The sequence below is a fragment of the Tachypleus tridentatus genome, chromosome 6 (assembly GCF_004210375.1).
Source record: "Tachypleus tridentatus isolate NWPU-2018 chromosome 6, ASM421037v1, whole genome shotgun sequence".
Classification (NCBI taxonomy): domain Eukaryota; kingdom Metazoa; phylum Arthropoda; class Merostomata; order Xiphosura; family Limulidae; genus Tachypleus; species Tachypleus tridentatus.
In genome coordinates, this window is record NC_134830.1 from 130,106,078 (window position 1) to 130,126,036 (window position 19,959).

A 19,959-nucleotide genomic window follows, 5' to 3' on the forward strand; every position below is an offset into this window, starting at 1 on the left:
TTATTTAGGTAACAAAATATGAAATATAATTTCAGCTCTTTATTGTACCTGTGTTAGCCATAAGTTTATGAAAATGTGCCATTCAGATTCTAGTTTTTATAAACCTTTTTGTTACTGTTTATAAGGTATATCTCAGAGGTTTGTCAATGGTTAATTATAATTCAGCCTTATTGAGTAGTCTTCATAAATCTCTTGTGATATAACTTGTATTCGATTTTTTAGAATGGTGTTAAACTGGGCTCCAAAGAAAGATTTGTAGTTCATGAGGTTAATGGAAGCATAACAATACACAATTTGAAGAAAGAGGATACAGGAAATGATACGTGTGTTGCACGAAACAAAGTTGGTGAAGATAACAGGAAGGTGCAGCTTGTTGTATTCTGTGAGTTCTGTCTGATTAAAAAAAAATCGACTTAGTGTAAGTCTGATCCATTCCTTTATAGTACTACAACTGCAACAGTTAAACACAGGTGAATTTTTCATAATGTTTCACAGTAAATATATCACCACATTCTTGCAGTATTCCAAATAAATAACTAGGAAAATATTTAATTCAAATATTAAATAGTAAAACAGTTCTATATTTTAGAATATATTTCTATATCACTTTTAATAAGTTGTAACTTTTAGATAGCGATTTTTTCCATATTAAACATTTGCCTTTTTGTACTATTTTTTTACTTATCCTTCTGAATGAAAAAAACCCATAAAGAACAACTTTTTCTATTTTGGATAAAAAGTTTTGTCAGTAACCATAACTTTTTTTTTATTTTTTGTTGTATACCACTGTAAATTATGAATTGATGTTTATATGGAACATCTGTTGACAACTGAATACATTTGATTGTATATAAAATGAGTTTTAATCAATTGGTTCCAAATAATGCAAGTAAAAATATTACAATGGAGTGTTTGAGGTTAAATAATTTCAAATGCCTGAACTATGAGTAAAAGTTTAGTAGTATCTGGTTGCTTGTTTAATTTTGACTTCTTTTTAAGAATCCAATGTCTCCTTCACCTATAGGATAGTCTAATTTTTAGCTTTACTAGTTACTGTGAGTATGATAGAAGATGGAATTGGTGTTTTCAATTTGTGTGCTTGAGTTATGCTACAACATATTCTCTTAAATAGTTTCCTGATAGTGACGTATGTAGCATGGTTGTTAGTGTTGATAGCGACTTATGTAGCATATTTGTTAGTGTTGAGAATGAGATTTGGTGTTATATTAAAATTATAGGATTATCAATAAAGAGCTAAACACATATTGTAGTTACACACATGGACAGATACTGTTAATTATCTTTTTTTCAAGATCCACATGTGTAAGCCTGTAATGGGTAGAAATTATTTGTAGCTCTCAGACACCAGAGTTCAGAGATCTGGACAGAGGTAGTTGTTAAACAGGTTTGCTGTTAGTGGAATGTGTAAGGTTGTTTGGGGAAGAGTTAAATTTTAATCTTGATTTTAGTTTGAGTACCTGAAGTTCAGAGGAATGGATTTTTGCATGTATGGAATTTGAAACGTTTCTGTTTTCTTTGAAATGAAGAGTGTTGTTGGATTGAATTTATAACTGAAATTTCAGATTTCTGATAACATTAAAATATTCATGTTCATTTGTGTTAAGAGGTATTATTGGCATTCATAGGTGAACTTAATTTTAACATAGCTATAATTTAAATTTTACAAATTTTGCTAGTTGATCATTTTTGCAACAACATAGCAATTTTAATTAAGTTCTAACTCGTTTAAAATCTGTAAGCCAATTATTCTTGTGGAAACTGAAAATTGTTAGTTATTACAGATGCAAGATTTGACTGTGTGCTGATTTTGTCACACTGTTCAGAAAATTCACCACTAAACTTAGTTTTTTTTAATTACTTACTATATTATCTACCAAGAGATTATGTGCTTTTGAAATGAGATTAAACTTAAGATTTTTAATTCTCAGTTGAGGTGTAGGAACATTGTTTTAAAGATTGAATACAATTCTCTTGAGTTGCATGTTACTGCTTCATTATGTGTAAGGGTGCATACTCTCATAATATAAGAGAATTTGTGCTGCATTAAAAATTTCCAATGTCCAAGGATTGCTCAAACATTTTGAAGAAACAAAAGGGTTATTGGAATGTCGTGCTTCTCTGGTGTTCCAGCTTCACAGCTGACCATCTTGAAAGAAGGACAACAGATTCAGTATGCAAGTTAAGTGTATTCAACCATAATACACACAAAATAATGGAGATTGTATCTATGAAATATTATCAACTTGTAAATAAGCCTAAATACCTGCTATTTAGTTATTTCAGTCACTAATTTGCTTTTACAATACATATATAGGCTGATCATGTTTACTGAACTTGTTGCAAACTTAAATAGGTTATCTGCTACCATTTCTTCCACCCAATGTTTATGAATCAAATTTAGATTCAATGAAAGGTGAATGAAACTTAACTTCCCAGGAACTTAATTGACAAATAATGAATATTTGGCTTTGATTTCAATCTTCTGATGCGTAGTTTCTTTATGTAATTTTCTTCATTATTTAACTTAAAAAAAATCTTTAAGTCCTTATTTCTGTTGCTTCATGTTCTTCTCAGCAACTTTAGGCCATGTGTTTGTATTTGGTCTAAATAATATAGTTCTGCTGACCATTGAAAACAAGAACAAATGATAAATCATACATGTATGAATACTAACTTATATTTCCCCGTTGTCTTTTGTTTCGAAACAACTTAAAATGTTTAATACAAATTTATCACTAAACAAATCAAGCTGATTAAGGTTATTATGAAATTAAACTATCCACAAGTTCATTTGTTTAGCATTTAAACTTTCTTTATAATTAAAGAACTTTTTTAAAATAAAGATTTAATGTTAATTGATTTGTGGTCATACATGGCTTATTTTTTATTGTCATTGTCATCATGACTTGTCATTTAGACCAATGGGTAAAGGAATATCTGTAGCCTAATCTTGTCAAATATTTAAAAATCCTTGGACACTGAATAAGAAAACTGCAAGTAATAAGTACTTAATTTTTAAGCCTAAATGATGTACTTAAAATAATTCAAGCCAAAATTAAGTAACATCTTACCAGACAAACAGATCAAAACACTACACCTTCTTTAAAAATATATACATACATGAAATATTTCATGGTATAAAGTTTAGCTCAATTTTCATAATACAATATAGAATTGTAGAAAACTTACTAGTGTTCTCTTTAGGTTGTTGCTTAAATTCATACAAATCCATTATTAGAGTTTCTAATTGTCTACATATATTAAAGCATACACATATACCACCCTGTTACTGTCATATCATAATATCAGAAAATTTATTCAGGTTAATTTTACAAGTATATACTTAGTTCTACATATTAAACTTATTTTAAGTATACCTCCTCTTAGGATGATAGAACCTCAATAGAAAAGTTCCAAGAAGAGGATGTTGCAGTCTTAACTATGACCATTAACAAAGTTAGAAGGGACCATGAGGCCGAGTATTTATGTCTTGCAAAAAATATAGGTGGAAGTGTAGAGAAAACAGGACACTTGTTAGTAGAATGTAAGTTGTAGCATGAATGTTTTCGCTATTACTAAGAATGCCAGTACTTAACTATACTGGAGTTGTATAGTGAAGATACGACTTCCACACGTTATGAATTATTAACATAGTCTCAAGTCTGTCATAACAATATAAGAAACTAATAAAAAAACTAACCAAATTTAGGTTTTTAGGTTTTCAAAAGGTGTTAAAAATCTTCAGTTTTGCCAAAAACCATTGCTAAAATAGAGAACCAGCAAGTAACATAACAGCCAAATATTTTCTTAATTATTCTGACAACAGAAAGACAAGCATACCAATTCTTGAAGTTGTTGTGATAACTTATACATTAAAATGTTGCATTTTAACCCATTTTAGTGCGTAATTATCATTCAGTCTGATTCTGCTTAAAGTGGCAATTATCCACCAGGAAATGAATTTAAGAATTTGTGTGCACATGTGAACGCTCACCTACTCTTACTGTATTTCTTTTTTTCAAGGATATGGGAGTATTCCTGTTCGTCACAGAAGAATATATTTTGAAAAACTATGAGCTATGGGGTAAATCTGTTTAGTATAAGGTAAAGTTACATGGCTACATGAAATAAATCCACTTGTTGCATTGTGTACCCATGAGTGTCTAAGCAGGTGTATCTGCTAGTCACATTATAAAGGTTAGCTTGTGGTGTGAGGCCCAGCATGGCCACGCGTGTTAAGGCGTGCGACTCGTAATCTGAAAGTCGCGGGTTCGCATCCGCGTCGTGCCAAACATGCTCGCCCTCCCAGCCGTGGGGGCGTGATAATGTTACAGCCAATCCCACTATTCGTTGGTAAAAGAGTAGCCCAAGAGTTGGCAGTGGGTGGTGATGACCTGCTGCCTTCCCTCTAGTCTTACACTGCTAAATTAGGGACGGCTAGCACAGATAGCCCTCGAGTAGCTTTGTGCGAAATTCCAAAAAGAAACAAACAAACAGACTAATTGGAAAAAAAACAAAAAACTTTTTCTATGGTATGAACGCGCCATATGAAAGCGTTCATCTAGAAAAAGCCAGTTATTTAACAGATCTTTCTGTTTATTTCGTTTTCATTTTCACAGAAGACTTCACTAACATGTTTATTAAATACGATCTTCACAGTTGTGCTCAGTGAAACGATTGACCTATTTCATGAGAATTAGTTAATCTTGGAAAACGCATGGTGGAAAGCTTTTTTTTTTCTCTTATATTGACCTTTCTTGGGCAGGCTGTATTTTAAGTCGTTTCGATACGGTAAAAGATGTATAGGTTACTTTTTAGTTAATTTAATTGCTAGTTTTGTTGGAATATTCTGAAGTATATTTCACCAGTTTTGTTTTAATAAGTTGCACCAACTTAGATGAAATTCTCAAAATGCCAGTACTCATGTATTTTGTGGTCAAATTTGCTACTGTTTTGAGGACCTTAAATATGCAATTAAAATTTTAAAAATTATAACTGTAAAGCTCTTGCTTCACATCCTGTCGAATGACAAACAAAACCCATTGTCTAATATAAAGGACAGGTACTGATCATAGCTTATAAGCCAATCAAACGCGTCATTTGGATATATTTATTTCTACTGATCAATCATACAAGGTACACAAGATGAGAAAATCCTATTGGTTGAATAATAGACATCGAAAGTGCTAAGCTTCTCATGATCTTGTTGCTAACAAAAATTAATATAATGGGGTCATTCATTGGGGGGGTTATAATGTGATGGTCATTCCCACTATTCGTTGGTAAAAGAGTAGCCCAAGAGTTGGCAGTGGGTGGTGATGACTAGCTGCCTTTCCTCTAGTCTTACACTGCTAAATTAGGGATGGCTAGCACAGATAGCCCTCGAGTAGCTTTGTGCGAAATTCCAAAACAAGCAAACAAACAAAAGCTTGTGGTGTGATTAAACAGTATAGTGTTTCACTAGCCTAAACAGAAAATTTATTTAGACAACTCATCCCGCTAAGCCAAAACTGTTTCCTTTGTAAAAATTATCATTTGTTAACATAAATTTAAAAAATTGAAAGAGGGGGAACAAGTTATAAAAAAATTTTTGACAAATAAGGAAAAAATGCCAAAAAGTATAGAAACAGTCCAAACGAATACACAACCGTACTACAACACTAGTAGTTTAAACTTATCATTGAATAAAAGATTTTTGTAAGAATGATGTACGTGAAAATGTATTTTTTTATAAAGCTCAGATTTAATTTTGCAACAAATTTACTGAATTATTTGGAGGCTTATTAATAAAGTAACCATGACAATTACTACCTTGTATCTATTACTAATTTTTGTGAATCATTTAGTTTTTATTCATTTAAAGCATTTCTTCTATCTAATTCTGCTTTTGTTTATAAACAGCTAAACTAAAAGTTATTGGACCTATATCAGAGATTGTGAAGACACGGAACAATAATCATGTCAACTTAACCTGTATAATTGATTCATTTCCTGTTGTAACCTTTAAGTGGTCTTTCAATGGTATAGAGATAGTGTCTGATCAAAATGAAACTTACAGTATTTTTGTAAGCGAGGGATACAGTAATTTGTTGGTAAGTGAGTTTAGTATTTTAGAGCTTATTTTTTAATTAGTTGGTTTTAATATCACTTAAGCCTGATATTTTGTTGCTGTGATATTCAGGTATGCTGATGTCCAACAGGTAAGTTTAAAGTATCTGTAAAAAGTAGAATATGAAAATGTTAGAGAGTGACTTAGGGAAAACAACTACAGAAGCAAATAATTAAAACCTTTATTTACAACATTTGTTTGTCTCAATTCATTGGCTGGCTTTCGTATTCTATATAATGACTCTTTATTGACGACTAATGTAGAGAGGAATCTCCTGAAATGTAAATAAAGGATGGCAAGAATTAATTAACTCACTTTCAAATCAGGCAGTGTGTTTAATTATGATGTACCTTAATTCCAAGTTGCAAGCATGAGCTACTGTTCCAAGTATTATATACAAAGAATATTACCTTCTGTTATAAGCTTGTGTAAGTATGTTTCACCACTTGAGATGTGTTTTCCTTACCCCACATAGTTAAAAAAACAAAAACAACAAACTAAAAAAAAAGGAACTAAAGCAAGATGTGTTTGTAACATTGCTGTTTGTAACTTTGAGAAAAAGGACTAGCATATGTTTACAATCTTTCAACATCTGGTTAATGAGAGTCATAATTATGTGCAGCACACCTTATGAAAATTGAGAAAGTTTGTGAATAGTAGCTGGAGTACCTGTCCTCAGGATGGAAGTTATGTAACTCTATGATTAATGAAATGTTGTGTTAGAATATAAAGTTGTTTACCTTATGTAATTGTGAAAAAAAAGACCATAAAACCTGTGAAACAAAAAATGAAACTGCAGAATTGTATGTTTCTCCACATGGACTCAAACTTTCATACCAGATATAAAGACCCATCCATAGGAGATGAGATAGAATTTTTGAAGTTTTAACCACTAAAAATGCAAAACAAAACTTGTATATACCCTCTGCATGGATCTAATGAATCTCCATGCCACACCTTGTGAAGTAGTTACATGGACAGACAACAGCGTACCATTTATATTTGTAGATACCTGAATAAAGATGTATTCTCTGATAGTTATAAAAGGTTGGAAGCAGTAACTATTCGAGTTATAACTTCCTTCTACTCTTTATTTCAGTTTTTGTTACAGCTGAATTTATGTTCGTTACAGATTTTAAGATGTTGTAATCGTTTCTTTCATGTGATATAAATGAAGTTAAAATAACTCAGTGAGTTATTACATAATCAAAATAGAAATGAAATGTGTTCAAATCATAACATTTAGAGTACAGAAGAGAATTAAAAAGTCAATACTGGAAATAAGCAAGTGTGAAACTGTATAATTTATAGCACAATTTTTATACAAAAATTTATCAAAATTGAATTCGAATCATATTAAGGGCACAAAATGAAAATGATGCTAAAATAATAAAATCACACTAAAATACTAAAAAAAAATATTTGGCCAATATTTTACCATCAATCCATTCTTATGGACTAGAATCACTAGATTAAAGGTCGTTTTTTTACTGCCAAAATGTTTGAAGTACCTTCTATATGTACAAAAATTCTGAATTATAAATCAGAAAAACTAAGGTAAACAAGATAAATTTAAAACTCGTGTACTATAATGCTCAAGTATTGGCTTGTTGGTCACAGAAGGAAAAGCATTATAAATATCTAAGAAACCAAAATAAACATACTGAAACCAGAATTATGACAGACAAAGTAAATTTTTTTATATTGCATATACACCTCTGATCTTGAAACTAGCAATATCATGTTAAAACATGGTGATGAAGTATTAAAAACCCAGTCTTTTCTAGATATATGTCAGTTGCATTTATGTGTAACACATCTCATAGCAGAAGTAGTGACCACTGTGATGTAGAAAATATTTATTCTAAGTACTTTGTACTGCTTAAATTTTCATTAGTAAAAACTCTGGTTATTGTTGAACAAGTGAATAATTAAAAAAAACTAACCTGTCTGCTCCTGCACATTGGCCACAGTTTAATTACCTGTATAACCTACTTTCTAGCACTCCATACTTCAGGGGCAATACGAAGCATAAGTGATTCTTCCTAACACCTGTTACCCCTGTTCACAGTAACTTGTGTCACAGTGGACTGTAGAACTTGATAAAATATTAATGTTTGGTCCAGTTTTCTCCCTTGTTTATTCTTCCTATTTCCTTGTGATGTGGATGCACATTTTTCTCAAATAATTGTAAAAGATCTTATATTTGAACCAAAGCAAGGTATCTGCTATTTGTTTAGGCTATGAACTTAAATATGGGGGTGGATGCTATGACAAATAAACAATTTCCAAGTTTCACCCAATTTATTTATAATATTTTATGGTGTTCATTATTAACTCACCAAAGTTCTGTGTAAGCTTTCAGAACTTGCTCTAGATTTACTTGAAACATAGCTTACACTATGCAATAGTCAAGGTGACTTTATTGGAAGAGATGTGGTATAGGTACTTTGTATCTGATTTAACATCCAGTTCTAAATGCTCTTTTACACTGGTTCATGTTATTAGTTAGTTGATAGTCATGAGTAACAAATGTCTTACTATCCAAGGCTGTAAGGTCAAATTAGGAAGTAGGTAAAACTCAAATGGCTCACTGTATTAGCTTTGTGGTGTCGGACACTTTTTTCAAATTGCTTCCCTCCATAGAAAGTGCTAGTGCACTCTGTAAACTACATATGCTTTGTGTGCCCTCCCCTACTTTGTGCATGTTGTACAGAAAATGCAACTTTTGTTATTTTGGTGTAATAGTGTGGCATTATATCTGAATATGCTTAGTTATGTCAAGAATAATAAATGCTGAATAACAGCATTACTAGTAGGAGGTTGAGACCCCTCTCGACATGCCCCTTGTTCCAAACTATCGGCCTTCAAGGTCAATTCCTGTATGTGGTCAGGAGACTTTCCAGAGACGGTTCTGTACTTTCAGTATACCTTCTCTGGGATCTAAACATCTACCTACATGTTTGCTGTCCAACCCTAACAAACCCTATAGATAGGGCACCTTGGGATGGCTACCCCAGGGTGATTTGGATGGATCATTTAAGGTCAACCAAGTACCAGTGTTGGATGTTCTAAACAGGTGTTGTGGATATTGTATCTGATGCTAGTGTTTGGGTATAGTGCTTGCAAAACCCTGGCATTGCTGCATGTCCTTGTTTGGAATTAGTTTCCTCTTTGTGGGGCTCCATGGTAGGTGGGGTCAGTGGGCATTGAAAGTTCTCTTTATATGGATCCCCCAAATTTAAAAAACAACAAAAAACAGACCATTGGTAGAAGACAACATCTTGAAGATTCTCAACAGCAGTAGTTAACTTCAACACCTGTACTTCATTTTCTGATGTTACGTTCTTTAGGGCGTGTGCCTTTTTTTTTTTTTCAAAAGGGACAAGAGGGACTTTGCTGGCTCTCCTAAGTCAGTGAAAAGCTGTTCTGGGACCATCTTGGTGCAAACATCCACTTTAAAACACATTGAACTCCTCTTGCATTCAAAGGGCATCAGGGATATACCAATTACTCCTTATGCTATGTTGAATTTGTCAAGAGGAGTTATTATTGAGAAGGATTTAAACACTCCAGAATCAGCTATCCTAGCTTGTTTCTCCACATAAGGAGTTTCTGTAGTGAAGTGTATCTCCACTTGCAAGGATAATTATGATGGTGATCAGTATCCTAATTTTGTTTACATCATCACAACCACATGTCACCATCAACATGGATTATCTAAACTGTAAGGTACATCCATATGTTCTAAACCGTTTCGGATGTTTCCAATGTCAGTAGTTAAGTCACTTGACATCATGTTGTGGCTCCCTGACATGTGCTCATTGCTGTGGCATGGATTACGATATGTCAGTGCAAAACAAACCCTCATTAAGTTAATTGTAGTGGTTCTCACCCTTCTTATTTTTGTTCTTCTCCTGAGTGGGTGAAAGAAAGAGGTACAGTATTTAAAAACTGTTCATAACATTTCTTACTCCAATGCTCAAGTTACTGTCCACCACTCCATCTTGAACATGTGCTGCTGCACTTTGTTCCACTGCTACAATGGGAGTGTAAATGGATCTTTCTGTGCTTCCATTAGTCATTCAACTATGTGAAAAGTCTTGTATCTTCTGTGGTTAAGAGAGTAGATCTACTTTAAATAAAGAAAAATGTGGTTGTAAGCTGAAAGGTTATTCACCTAAGTAACAATAGCTGCATTGACATAATTGACTGTCGAGTTTCTTTTCAAATACAATGACATTGAGGATTTGATTGATTCTTATAACCCGATGTGTCTCTTTACAGGAAACGTTTCTAAAATCTACTGCTGTTAATCACCCTTCAGCAGTGTTCTTTGTATATAAATCACAGGTTGTGGTGGATGAGTGCATGGAGGGGTGGCATTGCTGGTCAGTCGGCATATGCCCTCCCTGTATTTGACACTCAATACACCCTTTAAGGCCATAGCTTATATTTATGGGAGGCATTATTCCATAGAGTATATGATTTGGATCACAACCTTTCTTTAGTACTGGTTTTTGCACTTATTTTCATGCACCTAGTCATTATTTTACTGCTATTGATCCTTTCTACCTACTCCCCTTCACTTTTCTTACTTTCCATGTAAGGTTGACAGTAACCCACAGGACAGTGATCATTTTGCTGTCATTTTCGGAGAGACTGGCTGTGGTTGATGCCACCAGACCTGCTTGCCTCAATGAAAGTTGGAACAGGCCAACTGGTCCTCTTTCACTGTGGTCTTGGAACTTGATCCTGCCATTGTCTGTAAACCATTGATAGGTGACTGTGGCAGTAGTTGCTGACTATATTGTCCAGGCAGCTGTTCAGTGTATTCCTAAAATCTTAACATGTTTTCTACAGTATCACAGTCTGTGGTGGAATCGTGCCTGCCATATAGCACAGAAGGCTCAGAAATGGCCCTGGGATATTCTTTGTAGATATCCCAAACTTTCAAACCACAATTTTTTTTCCAGTGTGTCCATGCATTTGGTCAGTAGGTCAGACATCAAATCCAGAAGGAATCTTGGATAAAATACACATGCAACTTCTCTTTTGCCACCAGTTTAAAAATCCTGTGGGACAGGATTTGAAAAGTCAGTGGATGGTATACTTCTGTCCATGTTTTGATATTACTCTCTGATGGCCAGGAAGTTGTTGATACTCAGAGCATCACTTATAATCTTGGTTAAAGCTTTTCTCATGCATATGGTGCTCCTGCTTCATCCCCCACCCTCTTAGCCATCAAGACACAGGGAGAGGATTACCTCTTTCCTTTCGGATGGATCGTTTCTGTGACTAATTGCCCATTTACGTTGGTGGAACTCAAGCTTGGTCTTCTTCAGTCTGGCAGTTCATCAGTCAGACTTGATGGTATTTACTGAGATGCTACACTATCTCTCTCCTGCCTCTCTTGCTGCTCTTTTGGTTGTTTTTAACCATATCTGGCAGAAGGATGTTTTTCCTGATGCTTTGTGCCATTCTATTTGTCCTCCATTTTCTTAAACCTGGGATGGATACCAAGATTCTTTAAAACTATCATTCAACTGCTTTGAGCTGTCTTTTGTAAGACCTTAGAGAGGATGGTTAATATTCATCTTGTTTGGTTCCTCAAATCAAACAACCTTCTCTTGCCCACCCAGTGAGGAGTTTGACAACAGCACTCCACCATGGACCACCTAAATGTCAATCAGAGAAGCCTTTCTCAAGCAACATCTTGTTTTTTTTTACCTTGAAGGCTTATGATACTATGTGAAGGTATGGCATTTTATAAGACCTCCATTCATGTGGGTTGCATGGACATTTACCCATTTTTTATAAAACATTTTTTAATGGACTGGCAATTCTACGTCTGTGTTAGACACTTTCCTGTTGTTACCCACAGGAAGTAGGAGTCCCTCAGAGCTTAATCTTATAAAGATTAATGCCATCAGTGGACAACTCCCCCTTACATTTGCAAACAGGTATCTATGTTGACAACTTGGACATCTCGTGTCAGTTGTCAAGCATGAGGTTTGTTGAACAGTATCTACAGACTGCTTCATATTGTCTACTGAAGTGAACCAGTGTGTGTGTGTGTGTGTGTATAAACACTGTGACATTATTCACAGTTACAGTCTTAATAAAGTATTACTCAAAGTTAATTGCTACAGTATGACTTTTTTGTAATTACTTACTGTAACTATTAATTGTTAATAATGAGAATTATCACAGATTGCTGGCTTAGCACTTGTTTACTAAGTGGTATATTTTTGACTGAACTTGGATTGTGGGCTTTAGGCCAATTGTCAGGTATGTTAATTCCTTCCCCCACCCCCAAAGTATGTATGATATTTTTTGTATATAAAATGCTGATTATATTGAGGTGGATTCATCTATAGGGGGTTTACTGTAGTGTATCTTGAGTAAGCCTTTAAATTGCCAGCTTCTGTTTGTTATATCTGTGTGTCTTTTGTAAAAGCTTGACATGCTTCTTATGGAAGGATTGGATTAATGTGTTTTAATCTGTAGTCTATTGTTACTGTTTTTTGTGTTGTTAATTTGACATTTCTAGTATGCTTTTGGGAAGTGGCAAACTGAAAAAAAAACAAAGTGGCTCATCCTGCATACAAGCAAATTCTCCAACTATGCATAACATTTAATTGGAATGTACAGTTTTAGTAATCTTTAAACCACATAAAAACACTCGGTTTTTGCCCCCCAGTGGCTCAGCGGTATGTCTGTGGACTTACAATGCTAAAAACCAGGTTTCGATACCCATGGTGGGCAGAGCACAGATAGTCCATTGTGTAGCTTTGTGCTTAATTCAAAACAACAACAACACTCGGTTTTTCTATTCAGTTAGCTTTAAACTATAATCTTTGTCGAAGAGAAACTCCTAAAAAAAATCAAAAATTAAATACAGCAAGAAATAAAATTCTGTAATTCAAAGCTACTCCTTTTGTGTGTTAGGCCTGAGAATTTTGGTCTACAGCAGTTATGGCACAAGTTCGACAACTAATAATCCAAACCTTGCCACTCTATATATATTGTTATAAAATATATATATATATATATATTGGTTCATATTAACTTGAAGTATTAAAATCTGAAAATATGCTTTAATGAACACCTTTATGAATTAAACAAAATAAATTTTAAGTAGAGTAATTTTGAAAATCAGTGATAAAAAACCATTAAGATAAATTTTTATGAAGACTACTTTTTTTCAATTTTCAAATAAAAACAAGTCTATTTCATCTAAGCCGTTTTTTTCTCTGAACTACATGAAGTATTATCAGTTGTGAATGAAATCTAGTTTGGATCTATTTTTTTAGTACTGAAAATCATAACTTGTGCAAAGATGTTTGATGCATATATGCAAACAGTTCAAAATAATCTAAGTTTCTTAAAATCTGAACAAAATAATCTAAGTTTCTTGAAATCTGAACAATAAATTTCACTGTTGAATTACAATGAAGTTGGTATAAGTTATGCGTTTACATATTTTTTAGAATGCAGCTCAACATACTTTTAAAAACTGTTTTCACTTTTATTTTGCGTAAAGCACAGAACTGGGAAAGGATTAAAGTGCAACAAAATAAGTTGTTTTATGTGAAATTAGATTTTGTTGATAAACTTATCAAACATGTACTTTTGGGGGGATCTTAACATAAATATTCAACCTTGTTTTAAGTAACTTACAAATCAAAATAACTACAGTAAGTTGTAGGATTTTTTTGCCATTAATTAAGTCTATAATCTCTCTCTTACTTAAAATTTACCAGAGCTTATGAAATATTTAAATTTAGAAACTTTATGGAAATTTTGCTTTTGGAAAGGAGTTAAAATATTGGGTTAAAAAAAATCATCTCTGTATTTGTAGTCGTTTTTAAAAATGAAACACGTTATTTTTGAATCATTTTAATTTGTATCATGTAAAAATAAGACATTTTAAATGAAACTAACTTTTTCAGCAAAAATGAATTTGTTCAGAAGACAAGGGAGAATCCAAAAAATTCAAATGGTGGAGAAGTAACTAGTGAGAACACGCTGATCCCAGTCAGTCAGTGACAGTACCAAATTTTACTCTTTTGTGAAATTTCTTTATTGGAATATTGTACAGTATGAGATTTAGTGTGATGTAAAGTCTGACAAGATGAGTTAATGTGAATATTAAAGAACTAAGATAAATATTCAAATATGAATCAATATTCCATGAAGGATGAAGTGGATGTACTTATAACACTAGCATTCTAAGTTGTTGAAATGATCAGGGAGCTAAAAAACCTGAAAATTTATATTTTATTAAAATTTGTTTAGTATTTGACAATTTCCTATGACAATTTCCACTAGTTAAACAAGTTATTTGAAAAAAAGAAATCCAGGTTTCTCATTTTCCTTTGCAAATAATTATAGTAACTAAATGTGTGTGTATTTGCTTCTCAAGTCTTGGTATGTGTGCCCTCTCACAACATCAGTGCAATCAGTTATGATCTACAAAAGTCAAGGTGCTAGTGGATCATTTTGCTTTAGATTATTTACATTTAGTTTTTCTTTTTAGTGTGTGGAAATAATCAGTTCTTACATAAAGCTACTAAGTTTGTATTTTAACCAAACTGTTCTGTTTTGTAGAATGTTTGTTTATTTTATGATCATATTTATAAGTATAACTATCAGAATGTGTTTTTTTGTTTTTTTTTATTGAGTTTGTGAACTTTAAAACATATTTCAATTCTATATTGTTCCTGAAAATGCTTTTATTGCTACAACTGTAATTCTATTATGGAGAATTACTCATGAAAATGTGCTGGTAACTTTTGCAAAACTTGAACTTTGTAAAACAAATGTTATTCATAAAATTTAAAGTGTTAATTGATATTATAAAATTAAATACACGCCTGTACTTTAAGCATATGAATCATTCTATACATCTTTATGAAAATGTGTTTAATGTTTTAATTTTTTTTAAGTTTTTACAATTAGAATTTTTCTAACTCATGCATATTATCTTGCACATTTATGAAACTGCTTGTCTTAGAAGAAATCTAATTTAGCAAAAGTTTTTCACTATATTCTTACTTTCTAATAGCATGTGTTACACAGTTACAAAACAAAATGTTATTAGTGTGATATTTCAAATGCCAGTTTATTTTTGAAGAACTTCAAAAGCTAGTGGTGAGTGATGTCAAAAGTTGGTCCAGTAATACTTTAGTATTGTTTGTTTATAAATGAGGATAAAGTGATTGGCTTGCCAAACTAAGGGTCCTTTCCTTCCCAAGTAGTTTGTCAGTTGAAAATTAAGGGCAAGTGAAGATAGTCCTTCTGTAGCTTTGCATCTCTATTGAATACAAATAGATAAATATGAGGAATGTAAAAAAAACAAACCTACAGTTCATTTAATGAAAATAATTTTTGATAGCTAATATATCATGATATTAATAAAGTTGAAAGCATCCTGTCTTTACGAGATAATGAAAATGAATCAATGTAGCTCATTTCTGACTTTCCTTAAAAATTGAATAAGAGCTTTAGACTTGCATTGTAAATACTGTATAAGTTAGGACTTCATATATTCCACTTTTAGATAAATTTAACAACTTGATAATTTACAGAAATGTTTATTAGGTGTATTAACAGATATGTTGCAAAGAGTTCCATAAAGAATGTTTAGTAAAAATATGGTCTTGTGTTGTCTAGTGGTTACTTCTTGAACAAACAAGTGATTCTTTTACTGTCTCCCCTCTTTCATCCTCTAATACTAACAGCAGGATTAACTGTTTATGAAAACGTTGTTTGTACTACACATGTATGAAACTGTTTTATTTTCATTTAATGTTATTCATGTAAAAGAATAATGTCATTTAATATAAAGATAAATTATTTAACATTTAAACCAACTATTGCATCTTTACACAGACCATATAAATCTAAGTTTACTACATTCCAATGATCTTGAACAGAAAACATTTTATAGCTGATTCATGTGCAAAAGTTAAATTCATTTGCAATATTTTTACTGTGATTAGAATAAAACTAATGTACACTGATACAAAACTTAAAATACTATTCAAATTATATTAATGATGTTTTGGATTGCTTTGCTTATCACTAATATAGATCTTATCTCATTGATTTAATTGATGTTTCTCCATTCAAATACCTTTTTCACGAAATTGCGTAAGATACTAATTGCAGTTGTAAAATTAACATGTGTTTATCAACAAGAAAACTAGTTATGTCTTAAAATTACAGGAACGGTGAAATAAGCAGAAAATGAAAATGAGTTAACTTATGTCTGTTACTATTCCATCTGTTGACTTTATTTTTGTAAATCACTACATGCAAACTTATATAAATTGGGTTATATTTGAATATATTCATTTCATGTATGATACTTTGGAATCATTCCATTTCTTTTATTTTTCAGTGGTAAAGACATCACAAGAGAAAAGAATGACTTCAAAGCACCAAAAAGATCTAACACAAATCTGTCTAAAAATAGTGAAGTGTAACAGCTGATCATAAGTAAAAGTAACATTTTATAGTTTATTAAAGGCCACACACTGTTTTGTAAAATAAATTGTTTATAATTTTATTATAAAAGATAAATACCTTTCACTTTCATTCATAATAAAACGGTTTGGCTAAATGGTTGTAACTTTATTGTAATAAGTACATAATTGAACTTGTAACCCATTTGCTTTGAACTTGCAAGTGTTTTTGTTACTGGTGTAGTGCATGTAATTCTTAAAGACTTGTTAAATAAAATCTAGGGATTATCTTTGTTTAAGAAATAGATGCAAGATTTTTATATCGTGTTCAATTTCCATCAAAAAAGTTTGTTTTTCGCCATCGAAACTCATTTTAAAATGGCATGTTTCCAAACTTTTTATTGAAATACTTCATTCATTGTAAAAGAACAATAATTATATCTGTTTTAAATTCATTTATGACAATTTTATTGGTTATTATTGACTTTTTATTTAAATTGCAACTGCTTGTCTTCAAGATGTATCATTACAATATATTTAGTAATGTAATCAAATATTTTTGTTTTAAAAAAGTGGCAGTTTCTTGCATATTGGATCTTATATTAAAGGTGTGGGTATTAATATTGTATGTAATGAATTGTAGTTTAGGTATGAAATATTATTCTGAATATCTTTCAATAAAACAAGTGTAGAGTTACTGTTTTAAATACTTTGGGGTGTGTTTATAAATGTGTTTTTTTCAGCAGTAGCTAACTAGTACTTATTGGGTATTTGTATGTCAAAACCCTTTTCTCAATATTGGATAAGCCAATACTAGTAAGTGAATTTTGTTCGTGTTAATATTCCAGAGCTCTCTAAATACAAAATATTTATAAATAAAAATGCATTCCTTGCTCAGTATTCTAGCCTCAATGTGATCCAACATTAACAGAAGTATTGGCTAAACAAAATACCCTAGCTCAGTCTACTCTTGCTCGGATTGAAGGTGATTAGAATAATGATTCTGATAATACTTCATCCATAATAGACATAAAACATTGTTCTCTAACATATCCAATTTTCTTGTTCAGAATGTTATGACAAGTAACAGCTTTTTATTTCAAAATTAATCGACAAACATTGTATGTTGTGCTAACATAAGATTGTTATCCATCAAACCAATAGAGCAAGGATTTGGTGTTGATTGTCGAGCCTAACAAAATTTTAAATAAATCAGAATTTTTCATAAAATTCTAAATAATACTGAGATAGAAAAAAAAACCAGCATAAAAATATCTCGAACATTTTAGCCATCATGCACTGACAATGATGTACAATGAAATTAAATGGCAGTGATCAATATTCCAGTTTTGTATAAGTGAAATACTAAGTATTCCATATGCATCTTTTGCAGTATAAAAGTACCACTGGATGTTTGTTAACAACCAACCAAAGTTATGAAGTAAAGGTTTTAAGCTATCATTGTTGGATCCAAATAAACTAACTTTCAAAACTTTTTCGAACCATCAGTTTCTCATTTCACTTAAGGTGAATCTGCTTTCATGTTCTCTGTGGTTATGTCTTGTTTTCTACTTTTGTAGGAAACGAACTCGATTACCACATCAGTTTTCTTAAACTGATAGGACTGATCTGAAAATTGATTTTTAAAAAATAATCTTGTGTTTGGGAATTACACAATTTTTTAAGAATACTTTCTGCACTTCTGAGTTTGATATGTACGCATAAAAGAAAATAAGATGATTACATTTAATTGCAGTATATATTCAATACAACTAGAAAAAGTACATAATACCCAAACTGTATAAAAACATGCTATTCACAATGTACTTGAGTAGTATGTCTGTAATGTTTTATTTGTAAAATCACTATTTTTGTAATAAATTTTGTTACAGTTTACTTGTAGTACTTAAATACAGTTTACATAGAAATTATATTACTTGAATAGTGAAGTCAACTGAAACTGATTTTTGAATTTGAATCTAATGGGGGAAAAAAAAGAAAATTGTAATAAAATAAATTTTTAAAATATGGGTAAAAAATCAACAGAAAACAGCTGAGAAATTAATAATTGGTGCTTTTACAATTTGGTAAGAACTATGTTCTGGCCTGCTGTGTTGTGCATTATTAAAGACAGTTCACAATTCAGTAGTTATTACTCAATCCCTTTTCTTTTAAATGCAATCACCCATTTAACTGAGTGTATAGATGACATAATAGATAAAATAATGTTTAATAAAGAATTAACAATCACCCATTTCACTGAGTGTATAGATGACACAATAGATAAAATAATGTTGAATAAAGAATTAACAATCACCCATTTAACTGAGTGTATAGATGACACAATAGATAAAATAATGTTGAACAAAGAATTAACAATCACCCATTTCACTGTGTATAGATGACATGATTAATAATAAAGAATTAACAATCACCCATTTAACTGAGTGTATAGATGACACAATAGATAAAATAATGTTGAATAAAGAATTAACAATCACCCATTTAACTGAGTGTATAGATGACACAATAGATAAAATAATGTTGAATAAAGAATTAACAATCACCCATTTCACTGAGTGTATAGATGACACAATAGATAAAATAATGTTGAATAAAGAATTAACAATCACCCACTTCATTGAGTGTATAGATGACATAATAGATAAAATAATGTTGAATAAAGAATTAAAATCACCCATTTAACTGAGTGTATAGATGACACAATAGATAAAATTAAATGAGTGTAGTAGAATGGTTGATTATGTACAGACAAACCCACTTCATTGGATGACATAATAGATAAAATAATGTTGAATAAAGTTAAAATGCCCATTTCACAGATAAGTAACAATCACACATTGAGATGTCATAGTCTCACCCAAATAGATGACATAATAGATTATAATTAAATGTCAGTAGAATATTATGGGCAGAATAATACACAAGAATATATGAATGAGAATAATAAGAATATATTGAGTTTGAGAGTGAAAAGTGGTTGGTTGAACCAACTGTCAAATCTGTATGGTCAAGTTTAGGCTGTTTCTGAAAACCACCAATATAGCTAATTTTTCTGTATCCTACCCTAATCTCTAAAATACTCATTCAGGCTCTTCTTAATATCTTTTAGTACTTCTAAAGGAAAACTATTTGATAATTTGATCACCCTGTTAGAAAAGTAAGACTATAAATTGGAATCACAACAAAGTTTTACCATATCTAAAACTTTTTCTCTCTTCTACTTCTGTGGGATAAATACGAAGAAAAGAATTAGAGGCAAGAGTAGAACACACAATTGACAGAGCAAATAATGTAGGGTGCTAGCAATGAAGCACAACTTTTAGTTCTCAGAGG

The 19,959-nt window shown here is 31.6% G+C and overlaps 1 protein-coding gene across 2 annotated transcripts; it reads left to right on the plus strand.

The window, feature by feature from the left end:
- Nucleotides 1-226: 226 nt before the first annotated feature.
- Nucleotides 227-18,474, plus strand: LOC143253654 (fasciclin-2-like). 2 transcript variants are annotated; one of them, XR_013029757.1, is made up of 5 exons: nt 227-382; nt 3,409-3,565; nt 5,923-6,113; nt 14,086-14,174; nt 16,539-18,474. XR_013029757.1 is itself a non-coding variant. In XM_076507857.1 (4 exons), exons 1-4 carry the CDS (start codon nt 317-319, stop codon nt 16,542-16,544), a joined length of 420 nt encoding a protein of 139 aa, XP_076363972.1. In that variant the 5' UTR covers nt 227-316; the 3' UTR covers nt 16,545-18,474. The 2 variants fall into 2 exon arrangements, 1 of the variants encoding a protein (XP_076363972.1); XM_076507857.1 differs by lacking the exon at nt 14,086-14,174.
- The last annotated feature ends 1,485 nt before the right edge of the window (nt 18,475-19,959 follow it).

Bases quoted from the DNA above. Each gene is read 5' to 3' on its own strand.
- LOC143253654 (XM_076507857.1), top strand. From the start codon at position 317: ATGATACGTGTGTTGCACGAAACAAAGTTGGTGAAGATAACAGGAAGG. The intron at 383-3,408 runs GTGAGTTCTGTC...ACCTCCTCTTAG, and splicing joins GGTGCAGCTTGTTGTATTCT to GATGATAGAACCTCAATAGA. The intron at 3,566-5,922 runs GTAAGTTGTAGC...GTTTATAAACAG, and splicing joins AGGACACTTGTTAGTAGAAT to CTAAACTAAAAGTTATTGGA.